This window comes from Papio anubis, unplaced genomic scaffold, assembly GCF_008728515.1.
Source record: "Papio anubis isolate 15944 unplaced genomic scaffold, Panubis1.0 scaffold124, whole genome shotgun sequence".
Classification (NCBI taxonomy): domain Eukaryota; kingdom Metazoa; phylum Chordata; class Mammalia; order Primates; family Cercopithecidae; genus Papio; species Papio anubis.
This window is the reverse complement of record NW_022161181.1, coordinates 108813-130013: the sequence shown is the minus strand read 5'-3', so window position 1 is coordinate 130013 and position 21201 is coordinate 108813. Positions and strand designations below refer to the sequence as shown.

The 21201-nt window shown below is 42.5% G+C and overlaps 1 protein-coding gene across 2 annotated transcripts in view; it reads left to right on the top strand.

The window, feature by feature from the left end:
- Positions 1-21201, top strand: part of LOC116272542 (aromatase-like) — a 91546-nt gene that overhangs the window by 53292 nt on the left and 17053 nt on the right. Inside the window, exons 2-4 of one of the 2 annotated variants that reach the window (XM_031661278.1) lie at positions 4974-5156; positions 10896-11046; positions 20338-20492. In XM_031661278.1, the coding sequence (XP_031517138.1) occupies positions 5012-5156; positions 10896-11046; positions 20338-20492 (451 nt within the window). In that variant the 5' untranslated portion in view covers positions 4974-5011. Of the gene's footprint in view, positions 1-4973; positions 5157-10895; positions 11047-20337; positions 20493-21201 lie in introns of those variants that run through there. The other variant, XM_031661279.1, reaches the window with a different exon arrangement.

Below are 21201 nucleotides of genomic sequence, written 5' to 3'. Positions count from 1 at the left end.
GAACACAAGTGACTAGTTCCCAGTTTGTAGCTCCATGAAGGTTGTGATGGTTGATTCAGATACCGAGTAATGGCAGCAAATGGGCTGGAGTCTCGATTGGGCTCATGGAGAGATGGTTTGTTTGGCATCATGCCTGGTCCTTTGAGAGGAAGGCTGTGCTCTAGAATGTGCTGCAGTCCATCCCCCACCCTCCACATTCATGTCACCTGTGTTGCCCTTGAAGACATTAGAGCTTGGGGCTGCCAAAAGAGGATTGAGGGTCCACCAGGAATCCCCAGTAGATTTTTCACAGCAGAGGCTTTTGAGAGCAATTAATATTAGAGAGTTTGAGGTAGGGGTAAGTTTTGGCAAAGAAGGAAGCCAGGAATTTGCCTTCAACTGACCACTGAGATATCCTTTGTCATGAATGGAGCAGAGGGTAGGGTTAAGGCCCATTATAAAAATTAACATATAAGCCAGAAGATTAAAAAAATACAGGGATGTATCTTGAGACAGGGACACGACATTATTAAGGACTATGCCTAGAACTTTGTGACTGGATATGGTTAGACTGGGATGGGAAGGGATATGTTAGGAAAGTAAAGGGAAAAGGGAAGTACAAAACACCCAAGATTTTGAAGCTGGATGATAGGGTAATGATGTATAAGAAGGTTAGGGCTCTGATCACTTGAGATCAGGAGTTTGAGACTAGCCTGGCCAATGTAGTGAAACCCCATCCCTACTAAAAATACAAAAATTAACTGGGCATGGTGGTGCGTACCTATCATCCTAGCTGCTGGGGAAGCTGAGGCAAGAGAATCGCTGGAACCTGGGAGGCAGAGGTTGTGGTGAGCTGAGATTGTGTCACCACTGCACTCCAGCCTGGGCAACAGAGCAAGACTCTGTCTCAAAAATAAATAAATAAAAATAAAAATAAAAATAAAAAAGTTAGGACAGAGGGAGAAGGTCAGGAGGAGGTTGATGGATTGGGTTTTAGATGTAACTGTGGAGTAATGGTGAAGTATCTGCATAGTGGAGTTCACTAGGCAGTCAGTGCTTCAGAAATGGAGAGGACAGAGGAAAGAAGGTGTCTTCACAGAAGTAAGAGCTTAAGACAGGAAAATAATGAGTTCTGAAAAGGAGAATAAAGCAGAGAGGGCAAACGGTTTAGGCTGGAGAGATGCTCATGGTTTGAGGACTGACGGAGAAATAAGAATAGCTCTAGAGGAATAGAAACAATGAGAGAAACCTGCCACAACCATCACTGGAGAACAGATACAAGAAGGAGGAATGGCCAAATGGGTCCAACACCGCAGAATGAGATCAAGAACAAACATAGATTGGGAAGAGGTACAGATCAGGCAGTAGTCAGGTCATGTGTCAACTTTCAGAGACAGGTTTTAGTGTGATCAGGCAGAAGTCGGGAGATAAGAGGAAATGGGTAGAGAAAAAATGCATTTCTCCAGGAGCTGGGGTGTGAAAGAGGGATGGGCCAGGTTTGCTGGAGAGAATAAGAGGGAGTGCAAGCTTGGCACCCAGCCCTCAGATCCAAGGTGACTGGGCCTGTTTCCCTGCTGGGCCAGTAGCCCCCATGCTAAAAGGTAGGATTTAGCAGGGTCTGAACATGCTAGGCAGAGCTTCTGCAAGGCCAGGGCCTGCCTCCCCTCCCTGTGGCAGGCTAGGGTTAGGGCTTGACCTGTACTAGAGGATCTGGGAGTCCTTCATGGCACTGTAGGACCCTGAATGTGTTCAGACCCCCAGGTCACCAGGACACCTGGGCTCTGCTGTGTCCCCACAGGTTTTTGCCCTGACTCAGGCTGAGGACTTTGGGTGTAGGACCCGCATTTCCTTACACAGAGGTTGGTGGGGCATTGAATGAAGGTGTTAATAGGCTCCATGTAGCACAGGCACACGGGCCTGGTGCACCAAGTGGCCAGAGCCCCTGCTTGGTGCCAGGAAAACGTGGGATGCCTGAGCAGGCAGAGACCACTCAGCAAATAATAATGGGGCGACCCAAGAAAATGACCCTCAGAGGGCAGTGGAGACCCAGGCATTTGAGACAGCCTGGCAAATGCATAGCACCTGAGGGCCGTGTGCGTGTATGTGTATGTTTGGGGGTGAGAGGAGGGTATTACTAGCCAAGGGGACATATGAACAACCTATGTGCAAGTTATAGGACCTTCCTATACTCCTGTACCCCTATTTGAAGACTTCTGTTCAACATACCCACGTGGCCCATTAGAATGTTCCACTGAACAGGAAAACCAATGTGCAATCAGGAGAGAATCTCAAAGGACCTTTCCAGCTGTGGCATGCAGAGATCCATAAAGCTTAATCCTTTAAAAGGAATTATTCTAAATAGCCCAGGAGTGAGCATAAATGAATGAAAAGTCCATGAATGTGGGGACTGAATCCTGTAATAGGTAGCAAAATGGCATGATAAAGAGCATGGGCTCTGGAGACAGACCACCTAGGCTCCAATTCCAGCTCTGTCACATGTGAGCTGGGTGCCCTAGGGCAAGCTGCTTAACCTCCCCAGGCCTCAGTTTCTCCATCTGTAAAATGGGGATAATTAGACTTGGCTCTCAGGCTTGTCATGAAGATGAGCGGCTTAATATTTGTAAAGTGCTTAGAACAATAACTGACACATAGCACATGCTTTCTGGGTGTTAAAAAATATTCTTACCCTGTTGGGTTTTTAAGTGATGCTCTTCTCGGGGATCTTTATGACATACTTTTGAGGAAGATGAGAAACCAGGCTTCTTAGCTCTGTTAAACATTTTAGACACACGAACAGTCCTCACTTTGCATGGCAGTATGGGACTGTAAAAATGACCATGCAAGCTAAAACTGTGCAAAGCAATCCTAAAAATCAAGAGAAAAATTACAACTGTTCTGTGACCTTTAAAATTTTTTGTCAAAGCATTAGAAACCCTTACCATAGGTTGTAAGTGTGTAGGGAGACAAGCAAACAAAAATAGTAAAACAAATATTTTAGTACACAGTAATTTGAAACATTAGAAACAATGCAACATTTTAAGTGTTTTCTTTCTTTGTAAAAATAAACTTATTGAGAGGGTTTTTTTCAAAGTTCTTGCCTTCTTCTCTTTGCATAACTTACGATACTGAGGGAACATCTTTTCTCTGCCAGTGAATTGCCATAGTCCTTTATAAATTTGCATCAGCTTCCAACATCTTATACTCTTTGCTTTCAGTGTTGTGAAATACCTCTGAAAGTTCCTATAATGTGAAGATTTTTGCTCGCATCACTTCCTGTGGGACATCTTCATCCTTTTTGTCGCAACCACTTTCCTCATTTATGCTTTGAACAATGGTTTCAGGTTTCATCAATATAAATAGAAACTTTAAGGGTCCTGGCTGTCAGAAAGTCACATAGAGCTTACTCAGAATGATGTCAAATTCCACTTTAGAAATTTAAAACCTCAGCCTGTTAAAAATAGCTTGTCATCAACAAAGGAACCAGATGATAACAGACACAAGGCTGACTTTTTAGTCTCAACTTATATATATGAAAAAAACAACCCCAAAACTGCTCAACATAAGCGCAGGCATTTTCAGTGCCCTGCATCCAAGCATTAATGATTATTTAAATGGTAGAATAACATAAAATGATGAAGCAACTGGATAAATTCAACTATGTTGTCGAATTTTTGTAGTTGACGGAAATCAGTCTTTGGACTTTAAGATCTCATGTAGATCAGAGGAGAAATACAATTACATACTCCTTAAGAATCTGATGAAAGTTATGGCCTTTCTCCACCAGAATGTGCACATGAGCCGATACAATGTTATGCAGTGTTTCAAGGAATCCACAGAGCCCTGGATATCCAATTAGAAGCCCTGGCTATGAATCTAGAATTTTATTACTTTATTACTAGGTGAAACCCAGCCCAAGTTCATTTGAGAGCCACTGCAAGTTCCAAAAACTGTAGGGCATGTCATCTGCCACTGAAAATGCATTTAATGATGACTCACTCTTTCCTCACTATACAAGTTTGTTCAAACTACACCTCTTCAGCTACAAACTACCTACCATCCCTGAAACTCTGTTCTGAGAGTAAAGGGATTACAAAACCTGGCTGAAAATACAGACTCAATAGAATGTTGAAAAACACAACAGAACCAGCACATCAGACTGTAAATTGATTGTCTTGCACAGGATGTTAGCTGCTCTTCGAATGAGGTTCCTGAGTGGCACCTGAGCCTATTGCTGGTGGCATCCTATTCTGCCGTTCTCTTTCTTCCTCCTTCCCCATTCCTTTCTTTCTCTTCTCCCTTTATTCGTCCTCTGCAATTCTTTTTTTCCACACTACCGTTGGCAGGTCCCTAGGGACACTGTTTAATCTGGCCCATGGTACAAGAGATTTTAGATCTTCATTGAAGTCACTAGAGATGGCCTGAGTGAGTCACTTTGAATTTAATAGGCAAACTGATGGAAGGCTCTGAGAAGACCTCGATGCCCAAGAATTGTGTTCTTATTATAGAAACTATTTTGATCAAAAAAGTCATTTTGGTCAAAAAGGGGAGTTGGGGGAATTGCTTTTTTTGTTTTTAAATTGATTTGGCTTCAAGGGAAGAAGATTGCCTAAACAAAACCTGCTGATGAAGTCACAGAATGACTCCACCTCTGGAATGAGCTTTATTTTCTTATATTTTGACAAGAAATTTGGCTTTCAATTGGGAATGCACGTCACTCTACCCACTCAAGGGCAAGATGATAAGGTTCTATCAGACCAAGCGTCTAAAGGAACCTGAGACTCTACCAAGGTCAGAAATGCTGCAATTCAAGCCAAAAGATCTTTCTTGGGCTTCCTTGTTTTGACTTGTAACCATAAATTAGTCTTGCCTGAATGTCTGATCACATTATAAAACAGTGAGTGAATCTGTACTGTGCAGCACCGTCTGAAGCAACAGGAGCTGTAGATGAACCTTTAAGGGGATTCTGTAATTTTCTGTCCCTTTGATTTCCACAGGACTCTAAATTGCCCCCTCTGAGGTCAAGGAACACAAGATGGTTTTGGAAATGCTGAACCCGATGCATTATAACATCACCAGCATGGTGCCTGAGGCCATGCCTGCTGCCACCATGCCAATCCTGCTCCTCACTGGCCTTTTTCTCTTGGTGTGGAATTATGAGGGTACATCCTCAATACCAGGTAAGTCAGTTGTTTATTTCCATTTCTAAGGAGATTATTTACTTGGGATTTTGGTCCATGATGGTAAAGAAAATTTTGCAAAAGGACAAAAAGCACACCTGGTAAGATCTCTGAAGACTATGGAGGTGTTAGCAAATAAGGACTTGGGTGAACATTTTCAAACCAATTATCTGCACATTTTAAATGAAAGCACTTTAAAAAATCTTAGATAAACCCTTCCAGTCTGCACTGTGCTTTCGTAAAGTGGACTTGGCACAAGTACCTTTAAAACAAGCTCAAGATGGGGTGGAGTAAAGTAAAATTCCAGGGTTTTCTGGTTAACTTTTAAAAATGAGATTGCAAATTTGCTCTGAAGGTGAAAATGTCTCTGGAACGCCTTCTTCACTGCTTTTCTTCTCCCTTTCATTTTGCTTCCTCCATGCCCCCTCTTTGTCTTATATTTATCCCTTCTCTTTATTCCACTCATCATTTTCTCTTATTCTTGGGAAGGTGGTGATAGTGGTCCCCACTTTTCTCCCACTACTTGGCTCCCATAAGGGTCAAATGGGATCCAGGCAGTGGGATAAAAATGCGGACCACTCCAGTACTCTTGGAACATCACACCCCGAGAGAATCTTCAACAAGATCTGTGGGTCAATCAAAAGTGGAGAATAATATAATTATCCAGATAATCCCAATAGAAAACCCCACCCTTCCACCGTTAAAGCTACAGTGATCAGATATCAGATTAATTCAGAATGACCTGAAATTTCAGACTGCTTCTTTAGTTTTCAGTGAAGATGCCTCATTGCAGACACATCTGTTTCCAATTCCATAAGATATCCAATGAGACTCTAAGAGCGTAGTTGTTACACACTGGTAAGTGTGGTGGGCCTCGTCTCAGTGGGATCAGAAGTGGGAGCATGGGGCTGGCACAAAATGCTCTGTCTGGATTCTTTTTAACATTGCAGATAATTGCCTGTCTCTTTGCCTGATTCAGCCTTTTATTTTAGATTACTTTAACGCCCAGGTTAAAGGAACATTTAGTTAACTTTGTTCTCTGCTCCCTGACAGGGTCAGCTCTAGAGAAGGGAGGCTCAGAGCTAAGGGATGACTGTTTCATCGTCTTTAACTTGAACTCTCTTCCCCAGTGTGGCCCTTCCTCACTGGATTTCTCCTCTCCCAAGGGGGCTTCATGGTCAGGGTCAGTGAATGGTCGGGGTGGGGTGAGTACGTAGAGGGGTGGAAAGCCTTCTTTTTCCTCTTCTTCCCTTCATAGGCCCAGGTGCTAAATTCTAATTTGTCTGTATTATCAGAGAATCAGGCCAGGAGAGTCCAGCACTGCCCACACAGCATTGCCCATCCAGTAAGCCACAGGTTCTCAAGCTTTTAAGTCTATGTAAGAATACCCAGCAGGTAGGAGCTTGTTAACATTTCTGTTCCTGGACCCTGCTCCTGACTTTTTGACTCAGGCTCTTCAGGTCTAGAAACATGCATTTTTAAAAAGTTCCCCCGGATGCTTATGCTAATCAGCACTGGTAGAATTTCCTTGGACCCTTGACCAAGGAGGTCAGCCTGTTAGGACAAGCCTGAGAACCAGCAGCCCTGAAGCTCTGGATCAGCAGGAGAGTAGGCAGCATCTCACTCTGTCCACCATTTCTGGGCCAGGGCCATCATGCTGCATCCACTGACAGTCAGATCAAGTAGCACAGTGATTCTCAGCACTGTCTGAGGTAGGGGCTCAGCTGGTTTGGGGCTGCTATTTTTTTAAAAATCTCCACTCCTGATTTTTTATGAGCAGCCAAGGTTGAGAGCCACAGATATGAGCCTAACTCCTTCATTTGACAGAAGGGGAAACTGAGACCCGGGGAGCTGATCTGCCTTGCCCAGGCAAAACGCTATGACAAGCATGAGAAGCCATGGAGTTCAAACTCCTCATTTTACAAGTGGAGGGTTAAAGCCCAGAGAAGGGAAATGGCTTGTCAGCTCCCCAGCTGGACAGGAAGTGGGAATGTAGGAGGGTCACCAGGAAGTCCTAAAGCCCAGGTTGATGATCATTTTGCTAGACAGGTAGTTTCTAGTTTCACACTTTCCCTTTGAAAGCAGAAGGTCTAGTTAGAATCCACTAGTAGCACAGACTGTGAGATCCTATGGTTTCTGGTTGGGGGAGGGAAGATAAGAAAATTGGCCTTGTTTGGGGTGGTTTTTGCTGATCAATACTCCTGAGCTCCTGCCAGCTCACTTGAATCAGTGGCTCTCTAGGTTCTTGGTTTTAGAGGTTTGGGGGAAGCGCAGAGTCAGGAAAGCTCAGGACCAGTGAAAGCTGGAGGAACTTACAATGATTTAAAGTCCTTGAGTGAGTTATAATTTACAAAGCAGTTTCATGCCCATTTTCTATGGTGAGGTTGGTGTGTTTGTGTCTGTTTTGTAGGTGGCAAAACTGAGACTCAAAGAGTCACACAACTAGTAAGTGATGAAACTGGGGCTCATATCTAAGCTTCTTCTAGCTGTATTTACTAAGAGGCCCTGTTCTCCTGCTTAGGGGCGGGAGGATGTGTGAAAAGATTAAAGAGATGTGGTTTCTGCCCCGAGGGGATTATATAAATGTAGTAAAGACAGTCAGGGGCACACACATAGGTGGCTGACTTAGTGCCAGGTAGGGGCTATGAAAGTCCTGAGGAAAGGGTCATTCCTGCGGGGGAGGGGGAGGGGCCAGGGTAGTGGGGGGCAGGGTTGGAAGCTTCAGTTCTGAAAAATTGCTCCCAGTCTACTGATCTGGGTCAGGACTCACAGTCACCTGGCACGGGCTGCTCTCCCTTCCCCAAGGACATATAGCCATCCCCAGCTCTGAACAAGGGTCCTCTCCCTCCATATGCCATGCTGTGCCCTGGGTACCACATCCCAGAGCAGAGAACTGGGGGGGAAAAAAGCATGGCAACTGACATTCCACTTTTTCTTATTAAGATAATATTTCACAGAAAAGTGCACAGCACGGTGGTAAATTTGCCATCACAATGCAGCCTGAGAAAGCGGATGTTACCCTTGTTCCAGAAGCTCCTCGCGTGCCTTTGCAATCACTCTCCCTCACTCCAGAGCAAAACACCGTCTTTGATTTTGTGACAGTCACTCCCTTGCTTTTTTTTTCATCATTTTACCACATAATTTCATATCCCAGAGAATACAGGTTAATTTTGCCTTGTTTTAAACGTTTTAGCAGTCAATTCATACATTACGTATTCTCGTATCTTGCTTCTTTTGCTCAATAGTGTGTTTCTAAGATCCATCCACATTGTGGCATGCAGGTGTAGTTCATTTTCATTGCCATAGGGTATTGAGTTATATAAATATCTCATGGTTTAATTGCCAGTTCCACTGTTGAGGGACACTTGAGATGTCTTTAGTTTGGGGCTATTGTGAACAAGGCTGTTCTGAATGTATATGTGCACACAGGTTTCTCTATGGTGTATATGTGTAAGGCGTGGAAAGCAACAGCTTGTTGATTAGGACAGCTGGGGAGAGGTCCCAGCTGTTGGCTCCAAGGAGGCTGTCTCTGTACAAAAATGCAGCAAAGCATTCACTACTCCTTTTAGGGTGTGAAAGAGGCTCCCACAATCACTGCATGCCTAAATAAGCATTCCTAAATCTGAGAAGCAAAGATCAGCTTAATGTGGATACAACCAGAATATTTCCCTAATATTTTACCAAAGTTTCTACCTTCCTCCAGCATTCTTCTCTCCAGCTGGAGGGTGGGTAGAAGCATAAGATATACACATAAATGAAAAGGTCACACTGTGTTAAGATTCTTTTATTTTGTAATTATTTTTCACATACTCTCCTGTCTTGCCCCTAGACTCTGATGGGGACCATTATACTTATAATATCTCCAGTCCCTAATTTGGAGCTAGTGGCTATACCAGTAGTATCTATACCAGTAATTGTTTGTTGGATGAATTAAGCTGATACAGAACTGATCGCTAAAGACTCAAAACTGTGGTTCTCTTCTGGTTAGAACACTAAGGTTCTTAATCTAAGCACAAGGTTCAATCTCCCTTTTTCAGTAGATACGTCTCTCCTGCGTCATAGCTTACATTTGAATGGCAGGTCCCAAATATTAAGATTTTTACATGGCAGGCTGGGTGTGGTGGCACAAGCCTGTAATCCCAAATCCCAGCTACTCAGGAGGCTGAGGCAGAAGAATCGCTTGAACCCGGGAGGCGGAGGTTGCAGTGAGCCAAGATCATGCCACTGCACTCCAGCCTGGACAACAGAGCGAGACTCTGTCTCAAAAAAAAGGATGGCATTTAAAACTTCATCCTTTATATTAGATACACATGCCTAATTAATTTTTAAAATTTATTCAGGAAATATTTATTGAGCATCTACAAAGTGCCAAGCTGTAAATATCCAGTGAGGTAATATTATGCATATATTAATTGATTAAAGGTTAATATATCTAATGACAGTTTAAGGAAATACATATTCAATCAAATCTGCCATGGAAATCTTTTAAAGAGCTTAATGAAATTATTTTAATATGAAGTCAGTCATCTACTGTATAATGTAGTGTTACTAAAATAATCACAAGATTAACAACCTTAGACCATATTTTGGTTCTATAGGTATCAGCAAACATCTTCTATTTAAAGGGAAAAAAGAGCCGACAGTCTTGCTCATATTAACTCAGCTATTGCAAAGTAAAAAGACTAAAAACTGTTTGCTGTGTTTGGGACTAAACATCCAATTTAGGTGATTGAAGCAAAAGCTTACACTATGTATATCATTACACAACTCTTGCCCATAAGGTGAGAATGCTGTCTCACGTAGTTAGGAGTGTTTTGGCTTCAGAATGATTTCACTGGCAGAATGGAATTAAAGGAGAAAGATTCAGAAAAACTACTACTTGACAATTTCTAAAAAATTCTAAAACTTTTTAATCTAACTTTTTACCACCACCAGTAAAATCAAAGTACCAAGTTTGTTCTCTGATATAAGCAACATCAAATTCCCCAGTTGTTCCCTGGGTTCATGTTCTTTATAATTCTGCCATCCTCTGCATAAGCAAGGTTGTAAGCAGCCACTACTCTCAGCTAAAACCAGATCATGGGACTCAAACTCCAGTCTAGAGGCTCAAAGACCCATTGCCTGACTCCTCAACTCTTAGCTTTATTTTGCCTAATGAGATTTAGCTTAAGAGCCTTTTCTTAAACAGTCTTTTTTGAGGGGAATAAAATAGATGTTCTTGGATTGGACATTGTCCTTGTAGATCTTGTTTCTTTCAGTTGAAAGATTTCCTACAAAACTACAGACCAGTTTTAACCCACCTATTCTGTCAACTGGGGCACTCAAACCAAAAGTTTCCAGAAAAAAACTACACGCCAAACAGAGCTGCGGCTCGTCAGCGTTTCCATGTTTGCTACCAAACGCACGAATTGACTTGTATTCAAAACTCATTGATACCGGTTAACCTGGGAAGAAATTAGCACACACACCCCAGTTCATTCAGACTGAAATGATTGAGACCAAATAAAACTAGTGTGGCGTGGATACTGAATCCTTTTTACTCACGGAGGGGTGAAGAGCCTCATGTTAAGTGTGAGGCTTTTGTTTTGTTTTGTTTCAAATCACTTTATTCATGATTCACAGATATACATCAAATGTAAAGAACACTTAGCTATAAAAGAACAAAAACAGGAGTAACACAAAGCAGTTGCAATTTTTGGTGTGACTAAGATGTAGCTTACGCTCTGACACCTGTCCTAGGTCCTGGCTACTGCATGGGAATTGGACCCCTCATCTCCCATGGCAGATTCCTGTGGATGGGGATCGGCAGTGCCTGCAACTACTACAACCGGGTGTATGGAGAATTCATGCGAGTCTGGATCTCTGGAGAGGAAACACTCATTATCAGCAAGTAAGTCTGTTCATAATCGGAGACATACTTTTTTTTTTTTTTTTTTTTTGAGACGGAGTCTCGCTCTATTGCCCAGCCTGGAGTGCAGTGGCGCGATCTCAGCTCACTGCAAGCTCCGCCTCCCGGGTTGACGTCATTCTCCTGCATCGGCCTCCTGAGTAGCTGGGACTACAGGTGCCCGCGCCACGCCCGGCTAATTGTTTGCATTTTTAGTAGAGACGGGGTTTCACCGTGTTAGCCAGGGTGGTCTCGATCTTCTGACCTCGTGATCCACCCACCTTGGCCTCCCAAAGTGCTGGGATTACAGGCGTGAGCCACCGCGCCCAGCGGGAGACATACTTTTTAAATCGAGGCTGGAGTTTTTTCCACTTAAGACAGCTTTATTTTTATTATTGATGTCTTTGTTTCTAATGCTATATTTTTACCACTGAAATGAAGGTGAGCAATCCCCAGAAATCTAACATTGAAACAGAATAATTGGGTTTTGCTTGAAATGAAGTCAGCGGTACATAAATAAATAACTCTAGAAAGTTGGGAAATTATTTACAGTCTCTGTGAGCAGTGAATGTGGAAACTTAGAAGCCAGATAATTTGATTTCAACGAAACATACTTTAGGGAGAGGTGTTATCTTTTCTGCTTTCCTAAGTTTTTTGGTCTTAACCACAAATAAACATTAAAAAGAACCAAGCCAAACAAACAAAGAAAAAACCCATACAAAACAAAAATAAAACCCAAGACACCACTGCACTATAGTCTGGGTGACAGAGCAAGACCCTGTCTTTTAAAAAGTAAAATAAAACCTGAGGCAGAGGTATCTGATCAGCAATTTGCTAATTTATTCTCCTGCCAAGCCACTGAGCACCTCTAAAAGAGCAGATGGTAAACCGACCTTGGCTGAATCTGATTAAAGAAAAAAGAAAATAAAAGAAGAGACAGTAGAAAAAGAAGTCATTCACATGCTGCTCTTTCATTTATGACTTTACACCAGTATCCAGTGGAGGGATCTTACATAAATCAGGAACAATATTACCCATTTAAAAAAATAGTGTCCTCCCTCTCTGCATTATTATATTTTGTGGATAACTAGCAGATTGAATTAGTTCTATGGTTAACTAAATAGGAATTGACTATAAAGAACTAGTTTGGTGAAATACTCGTTTTCTTGTTTATTGATCTTAGAAAATGGAGAATTTCAAAGGCAGCATATTTCCCTAGACTTTCAGCCAGTTTTAGTAGATTTTTAGCAAACCTATGTGCAAACACTGTCTCATTAACACATTTTTATATTTGTAATCCCTGACAGAGCTTTACCCACAAACCGAAGCTGACCAGGGTGTTTTATCAATTTGTTCAAATTATTCATTCAGATACAAAGACTATAGCTCAAAAGCAAGTGAAGCTTTTCTAGAAACTACATAATTTTTTCAGGTCAAGATTACATACATCATCTCATAAAATACCACGGTATCCTCAAAGCCCAAATATTTGAAGCAGATACTGAAAGAAGGAAGCAGGAGAGAAATAGGTGTTATTTTAATACTTCCAAATATTTCAAACTATCCAAAACAATTTTTTTTTTGGCCTGGGATTTTTTTGTTTGTTTCATTCAGTTTCATGTTGTAGCACTTCTAAGAGTAGCTAAGGCAGACCTCACACAAGTAAACAGAAATGGCTTCAGGTGGAAACAGCATTTCATTGGGTTCATTGTGACGTACATTAATGCAGTAGTTTTCAAAGTGTGGTCCTTCAACAGGCAGCATCAACAAGCCTGGGAACTTGTTAGCAATGCACCTTCTTGGGCCCCACCCTGACCTACTAAATGAGACAGTCTGGGGTGGGACCCGCAATCCGTGTTTTAACAAAGTCTGCAGGTGATTCTGCTGCACACTTGAGTTTGAGAACCACTGCTCTAAGAACTAGATCATAATTACTTTTTAAATTTTAATTCTCCTGGTCTATTAGGCTTTAGTCAGCCAAATTTAAGTGACTATGATATGTTCTTGATATGTTCTCATTTTAAAAATCAGTACTTGAGTCACTTTTACAACTGGCTCCGGTCTCACAAATATCCTGGAAGCGCTGGTGTTTGGGTTTGCGGGTAGGGACATTTGCTGCTGCTCTTACATTTCCCCACACAGCCACCTGCCTTCCAGCTCTCCCCAGCCCAGGGTCTGCCTTCCCCACCACCTCTTTCCCTCAGCAGACAGGTGAAGTGACCCCCAGGATATTTATCTAGAAGGATATCTACCTGCTGCCCAGGATCTAGCACAGTGCCATGCTTCTCACCCTAGCTGTACCTTACAGTCACCCAGGGAGATTTTCAAATCCCCACTGCCTAGGCCACACCCCGACTTTTAGATCAGAACCTCTGAGGGTAGGACCCAGGCATCAGTGGTGTTTAATACTCCCCAGGTGATCCCAGGGTGTGACTGAGTTTGAGAACTTCCATCTGGAGAGGGGGTGGAGGAGGAAGCTCCTGGGGCAGGAGGGCCTCTCCCCAGGGTTAGGGGAAACAGCGATGCAGGTTTGGTTTTGTCTTATGCTGAGGTGGTGGCAGTATAAGACTAGAATTGGTGTAAAGAATGATGGAATTGAGAAAGGACCACAGTACCAGGATAGAAATCATTCTGACATACTAGATATTTCGATGCTAGATTCTTAAGTCTCCAGAAAAACTCCCTGAATTCCCAAAGACAGTTCTTGAAGTGGTTGCTCGTTACAGTGGGGGTGGCATCTGACCACTCTGCTAATCTTAATTAGGAAACTGATTCCAACAACCCCGACCAAGTCAGGCGCTTGTGCACGCAGAGACGCGGCCACAACCCACCCACCCTACCCCCAGCTCTCCCAGTTCTTTCCTTTTCCTGTCCTCTCAGGCTTTTCACTTGTTGGAGTCTTTGTGTTCTCCTTAATTGCCTCAGAGCAGTTCCATTTTGTTGTTAAAGGCTGAGCTCCCCGCGGGAATAGGACGTGTTTGTCCCCATCTCCTTTCCTTGCCTGCTCTTCAAGTCCCTTCCAGAACTCCCCGTACCTCTTGAAAAGACCCCACTGGACCTCAGAAAGCTTTTTATTTTTATTTGAATAGTTTGCCAGATTTTTTTTTTCTTTTGAAAAGTTTGAGGTCTGTAGTCATTACAACTGTGTAGAAATTATGGTCCAACTTTTCCAACCAGCTTTGTCCCAAAGTAATGGGGGCTGCAGAACTTCAGGGGAGAAGTCAGGCATGTGGGCTGCTGCGATGCCGCCTGCACCACTGGGGGCGTCGAGGCACAGTCCATCTGGTGAGATGTAGATGATGTGTGCACCGTTCTTCCCCCAGGCAGCTACCCAGGCAGCTGTGCTCTAAATTAATGAGGGTCTGTAGGTGCTGCATGACACTATATGTCCATTATATGTCCCTAGATTCGTTTTTGTCATGAATACAAAAGAAAATTTATGTAGCACTCATAAAGGGAAATTAGCAATTAGCATGCTAATTCGGGTTCTGTTTGCATATCTGTTAGCAATTAACATACTAATTAGGGTTATATTTTTACATCTGTCTTAAAGATGTGCAAATTTACACATCATTTGCAGGGGTTTCCTTCATTTATTCTTTGAATGTACATTTACTGAGAATTTATTATATACTAAGCACTGAATGATTCTAAGTTGTAATAGTCATTACTGGCTCTTCATCCATTAAATATTTATTGAAAACTTACTATGTATAGCAGCAGGTATTGTTCTAAGCTCTGGGAATACAGCAGTGAAAAAACCAGCCAAAATTCCTTTACCTCATGGAGCAGTGTGTTGTCACTAGGTCAACAATAAACAAGTAAAATATATAGTGTATCAGCAGAGTGACCAATTGTTTCAGTTTGCCTGGGACCAGGGCCTTTCCCAGGATGTGGGACTTTCAGTGCTGAAACTGGCAAAATCCTGGGCAAACCAGGATAGCTGGTCACACTGTTATGAGGCAGATAGGTATTACATAGAAAAAGAATAGGGAAAGCAGATGGGGGAGGACGAGTTGTAGAGATGCAGGTGTGATTGTAAATAGGTGGTTCAGGCAGCCCTCACTGAGAAGACAGCGTTTAAATAAAAACCTAAAGGAAATGAGCAAGTAGCCCATGCAGAGACCTGGTGGAAAAGCATTCTAGACAGAAGGAACAGCAAGTGCCAATGTCCTAAGGCGAGATCCTGAGTGGAAGAACACAGGAGATGAGATGAGAGAGGCAATAGGGCACCAAATCACGTCAGGCCTTGCAGGCCATTGTAACAACTCCAGCTTTTACCCTCTGTGAGAAAGGAAGCCACTGAAGAATTTGAGCAAAAGAGTGACGCATGTGACTCATTTGTGTTTCAGCAGAATCATTCTGGCTGCTCTGTTGATAATAGGTGCAAGAAGACAAGGGATGGGGACAGAGAGACCAGTTAGGCAAGAGGTGATGGTGGCTGGTCCAGGTGGTAGCAGTAGAGGTGATAAGATATGAGGGAAAATTCCAGACATATTTTGAAGGCAAAGCCAACAGACTTGCTGACAGATTGGATGTAGGATGTAAGAGAAAAAAAAAAAAAAGAGTCAAAGTGCTGTCCAGTTTTGCATTGAATGGGGACATCGTGTCCTAAGATAGGTGGAGCAAGTTGGGAAGGGGAGAGATTAGGGTTCCATTCTAGACATGTTAGATTTGACATGCCCAGTTGACATCTGAGTGGGATGATTGAGTAGAGAGGACTGAACCTGGAGACCCTCTAATGTAAATAGGACAGAAACTAGCAACAGAGACTGAGAAGGAGCAGCTGGACCGAGAAGAGAAAACCAGGAAAGTGTGATGTCTGAAAACCAGGTGAAGAATCCATATCAGGGCGTAGGAAATTTTGAACCATGTCAAATACCACTGATGGGGAAAGGGAATGCATGGAGATTTCAGTACTGCGTTTAGCAACAGGGAAGTCACAGGTGACCTTGACAATAGCAGTTTCATTAGACTAGTCAGGGCAAAAGTCTGACCAGAGAAGAGAATAGGGGGAGAAGAATCAGAGGCATCAAGTGTAGACAAGTCTTCCAAGGAGTTTGCCATAAAGAAGGCAGGAAATGGGACAGTAGCTGAACGAGATGTGCAGGCAAAGAAATTTGATTTTTAAAATAGGAGAAATTACAGTATGTGAGTTGTAGGGGGAATGGTCAGTTATGGAGGAAAATCAAATGATTGTTGATGGAAGAGAAAGAAAGGGTGTGCTAAGTGAGATGTGAAGAGGTCCCTGGGGACAAGTGGATGGGTTGGCCTTGAATGGGGACATGGAATTTCCATCGTAATAGGAGGGAAGGTGGAATATACGGGCACAGGTCCGGGTCGTTGGGGCTTGCGGAGATTCTCTTGTAGTTGTTTCCATTTTCTTGGGAAAATTGGAAATAAAGTCTTCAGCTGGGGCTGAGTGGGGAGAATATGATAGTCATGTAGAAGAGTGAGAGAGTGAACGGGCTGGGGACTTGCAGTAGCATTGCCAGCGACACTAAGAGCCCACTTGAATTTAACCGAGACCTGACAGCAGGCACATGTGTGCTCACGCACACACATGCACACACACGTGTGCACATACATGGTTTTTCTTTTCTTCCCAGCCTCAACTGCCAGATGCAAGCACAGAATAAGCTCAGAGTTGGACTTAGCTGGAGTTGTGGTTTTACCAGGCAACCATGACAAAGTAAGAAGAGGGTCAAGGGAGTTGAGGATTCAGGGAAGGGTATTTTAATTTTAATGATTGACAATAATTTCTTCCCAACTTTCTATTAAGAAAATTATCAAATGAGTAGGAAAATTGAAAGAGCCGTCCCCCAGTCACACTTTTCCCCCTATGACATTGACCTTTTGAAGAGACCAGGTCAGCTATAAGATATCCCACATTCTGAATTTCTCTCACTGTTTCATCAGGATGTCATTTACTATATTCAACTATTCCCTGTATTTCTTGTAAACTGAAATTGGGTCTAAAGGCTCAATTAGATTAAGGTTGCACATTTTTGCAATAACACTTCAGTAGTACTGGGAACTTCATATCACATCACATCAGAAGATGAGTAACGGGTTGTCCCAGTAGCATTGATGTTAAATTTGATCACTTGGTTGGGTGGTTACAGTAAGATTCCTCTGTTATAAAGATTGCTTATCTCTTATAGTCACCTCGAATTTAAGCTGGGTAAGTGAGGATATTAGAGACATGAAGGACAGTGAAAAGGTGACAGGATTGATGGAACAGATCTACACGAGGCAACTGTTTTTAAATGTTTGTCATCAGCTGGGTGCAGTGGCTCACACCTGTAATGCCAGCACTTTGAGAGGTGAAGGTGGGCGTATTACTTGAGGTCAGGAGTTTGAGACCAGCCTGGCCAACATGGTGAAACCCTGTTTCTACTAAAAACACACACAAAAAATTAGCTGGGCCTGGTGGCGGGCGCCTGTAATCCCAACTACTCAGGAGGCTGTGGCACGAGAATTGTTTGAACCTGGGACGTGGAGTTTGCAGTTAGCTGAGATTGTGCCACTGCACTCCAGCCTGGGCGATAGAGTGAGACTCTGTCTCAAAAAAAAAAAAAAAAAAAAGTCACCAATTATTCCATTAATTGCCTCCTCATCACTGTTGAACCTGCCCACAAGTGTGTGAGTTGTTTAATCCCAGAACTCAGGTGGCTTCCTTCTCATCACCTAAGAGCTTACTCCCTGGCTACTTTTCATTTTGAACAGACAATAGGTCTGCCATCTTTGGAGATGTCTTTTGTCTTCAGTCATGCTTAATGAGGGATAATAACCCTAGTGACCAGACACCCAACACTGTGCCCTGTCCCTGTGAGGTTGGGGACTCATTTGGACTCTCCTCAGTGCTAAGAAATCCTCATTCTCCCAACTAATGAGTATAACGCTTGCCTATGGCAGTGTTGCAGGCTGGCCCACAAGCCAGAGCCAGGCCTGTCTTGACTGCCAGGAGGAGCTCTGGGCTGGGGTCCTTAGTTCGTCACTGACCTTCTGTTCTTCACTTCTCTGATTTACTCTGGCTAGATCAATCCAGCCTACTTTTAGTAAGTGACCTTGTTTTAAATTGCTCATCTGTGGCCAGTCACACATCCCTTGCTTTATCACTTCTGCCTGATTAGCTTTGTCCCTGACAAGCCTGAGGTTTGAATTCAAAATAGCTGAGATGTTGGTGCCCTCTAAAGGACACATGAATTTTAAAGGTTGACTCTTTGTTACTAATAACTAGCAAATATTTAGTTGGGTTTGTTTTATGTTTGGAGTTTCTTACTCTCTTTTGAAAACTGGTTAGCAAGTTCTTAAATGAAATGGACAGGCCAATATAATTAATGCAGTATGCAAAAGCCCTAGGGTCAGAGCAGAAAAATAGGGTTTGTCCGTTAAGTGCTTAAAATTTTTAGATACGAGTTTGTGAACAAAGAGTATATAAATTACTTAATTTCTGCTTTAATTATGGAATGATGGAGGGGAAGGTAAGTAAAGCTAGAGTTTTCAAATATTTTAATTAGTAAGAATTTCATGCCTTCCTATAGCATAATTTTTCTATATATGACAAAATTTGAAGTGTCAGACAAATTAATTCTCTAGAATACAAATGGAAGCATCTGTATTTTTATTTTATTTTTGTTTTTATTATTTTTATTTATTTATTTTTTTGCTAGGGAGAGGCAAACATATCCAAAACTTAGGATTATTTGATGAATATTATCCAGAATCAGATCAAAAGAATCTTTAATGGTGTTTTTATTTGAAAATAGGGGATTTTTCCTGAAATAGATATCAAGTAAATAAGTTATTTATACAATAGCTCTGCGGTTTTTTTGTTTTTTTGTTTTTTGTTTTTTTTGAGATAGGATCTTGGTCTGTCACCCAGGTTGGACAGCTTCAACCTCCAGGACTCAAGCTCTCCTACTGCCTCAGCCCCCCAAGTAGTTGGGACTACAGGCACACACTACCACGCCCAGCTAATTTTTGTATCTTACATAATAATAATCCTGTTCTAATTTCTTGACATTACCATTATTTCAGAGGCTTACTTTTAAAGCTTAAATAGGACTATGGAACATATCACAGATGTGAGAGCTGGATTAATACTTAGCCCACAACCTAATCCGTTGAACCAGAGCAGCGCTTTTTAGGCCTGGAGTCCTCTGGGAAGGTATTTCAGCAGGTAAACTGAACAACCTCACTAAGGCAAAGGTATCCTTTTAGGAGCCAAGTGTCAACTAGGAGATGGAGGAATAAGAGTCTCTCCAACCTGTCTGAGAACCAGTTGCAGATATTATAGTAACCACTTCTAATCTTTTGAGGGTTATGTGTTCTGAAAACCTCCATAGTAGGAGAATTTGCATTGTGAAACGAAATTTTGGGAGACCAGAGGGGAGGGAGGACCAAAGTTGAAATTAATACATGAAATTTTGTATAAATATTAAGTTCACCAAGAAAGTAACAACAACATCTGAAATCAAGATAATACCAATGACATCTTACGCATCTTGAATTTGCATAATTGAGCATCATGCAAATTGTACTATCTCATGACTCATCACATCCTATGTCATGGGAGAACTCTGTGACCCTGGAGACCTTGATGAGTCATGATGGAATGCAGAGCCCCAAAATAGCTTCCTTTACTACCACAGTGAACTTTGCATGCCAGCCCAGCCAGCCCCTGGCCAAGCTCAGGGCTAGAAGAAGTGCCCAAGGAGATGTTTTTCAAGCCCTGACTGATACTCCACTGGAGAGGGCAGGCCTGATCAGAGACTAGAGTTGGGTGGTACCGGGCAAAACTGCTGGTTCCAAAATAGGAAAACAAGACTTTGGTAATTCCACAAACTTCCGATTCTGTGACTCACTCTTGCAGTGGGTGGCACTTTGTGGAGTGAGGCTGGGTGAGACCTGGGAGGCTGGAGGTTCTTCTGGCTCTGGTGGTATGGAGGGTTCAGCTTCTTAACAGCCTTGAAGCTCTGACTCCAGTAGTGGGTAGTATTTTGGGGAGGTTAGAGAAGAAAGAGAAATAAGGAATGGTATGTGGGTATATGTGTGTCTTTTCTATCTTTGGTGATGTTTAAACAGGGAGTCAGTAGGTAGAAATGATTCAACTGGAGAAGGATGTCCTCACGCTAACAGAAGTGCTTATTCAATCTGAATACTAGAAATCATGCACATTGCATTTGGAACGACATGCATTTGCTAAGAGAGCCACCTCCTAGTCCAAATGTACCACCATGAGTTCTGCTGACCCTTAAAAATGCACACCAAGGTTTCCTTTCTTTTCAGGTCCTCAAGTATGTTCCACATAATGAAGCACAATCATTACAGCTCTCGGTTCGGCAGCAAACTTGGGCTGCAGTGCATCGGTATGCATGAGAAAGGCATCATATTTAACAACAATCCAGATCTCTGGAAAACAACTCGACCCTTCTTTATGAAAGGTAAGCAGGTACTTAGCTACAATCTTCGTTTTTGTCTATGAATATGCCTTTTTTGAAATCACATTTGTTAAATATTTTATTTACTTATTTATTTATTTATGGAGACAGAGTCTGACTCTATCACCCAGGCTGGAGTGAAGTGGCACGACCTTGGCTTACTGTAACCTCCGCCTCCCGGGCTCAGGTGATCCTCCCACCTCAGCCTCGCAAGTAGCTGGGACTACAGGTGTGCACCACCATGCCTGGCTAATTTTTGTATTTTTTGTAGAAATAGGGTTTTGCCACATTTGAGACCAGGCTGGGCTCGAACTCACGGAGTCAAACGATTCACCCGCCTCGGCCTCCCAAAGTGCTGGGATTACAGGCATGAGCCATCATGCCCAGTCTGAAATCATATTTTGAATTATACTGCAATAAAGCAGGAAGAGCTAACATTCATTATACCTTTACTCTGTAGTAGCCATTGTTCTAAACACTTGAATGGCAGCCCCATGTGGTAAATGTTGTTATCACCTACAACTGACAGAAAATGAAGGCATAAAGAGGTTAAGTAACTTGCCCAAGGTCCAAACATTAGTAAATGATAGCCTGGAATATATCCCCGAAGCCTATATTTCTTAATCACCACACATTCTTTTCTTCTTATTGATATGCAAAGCAATTTTATAGGTATAAAGAAGAGATGAAGATATATATTTAGAGTAATTTC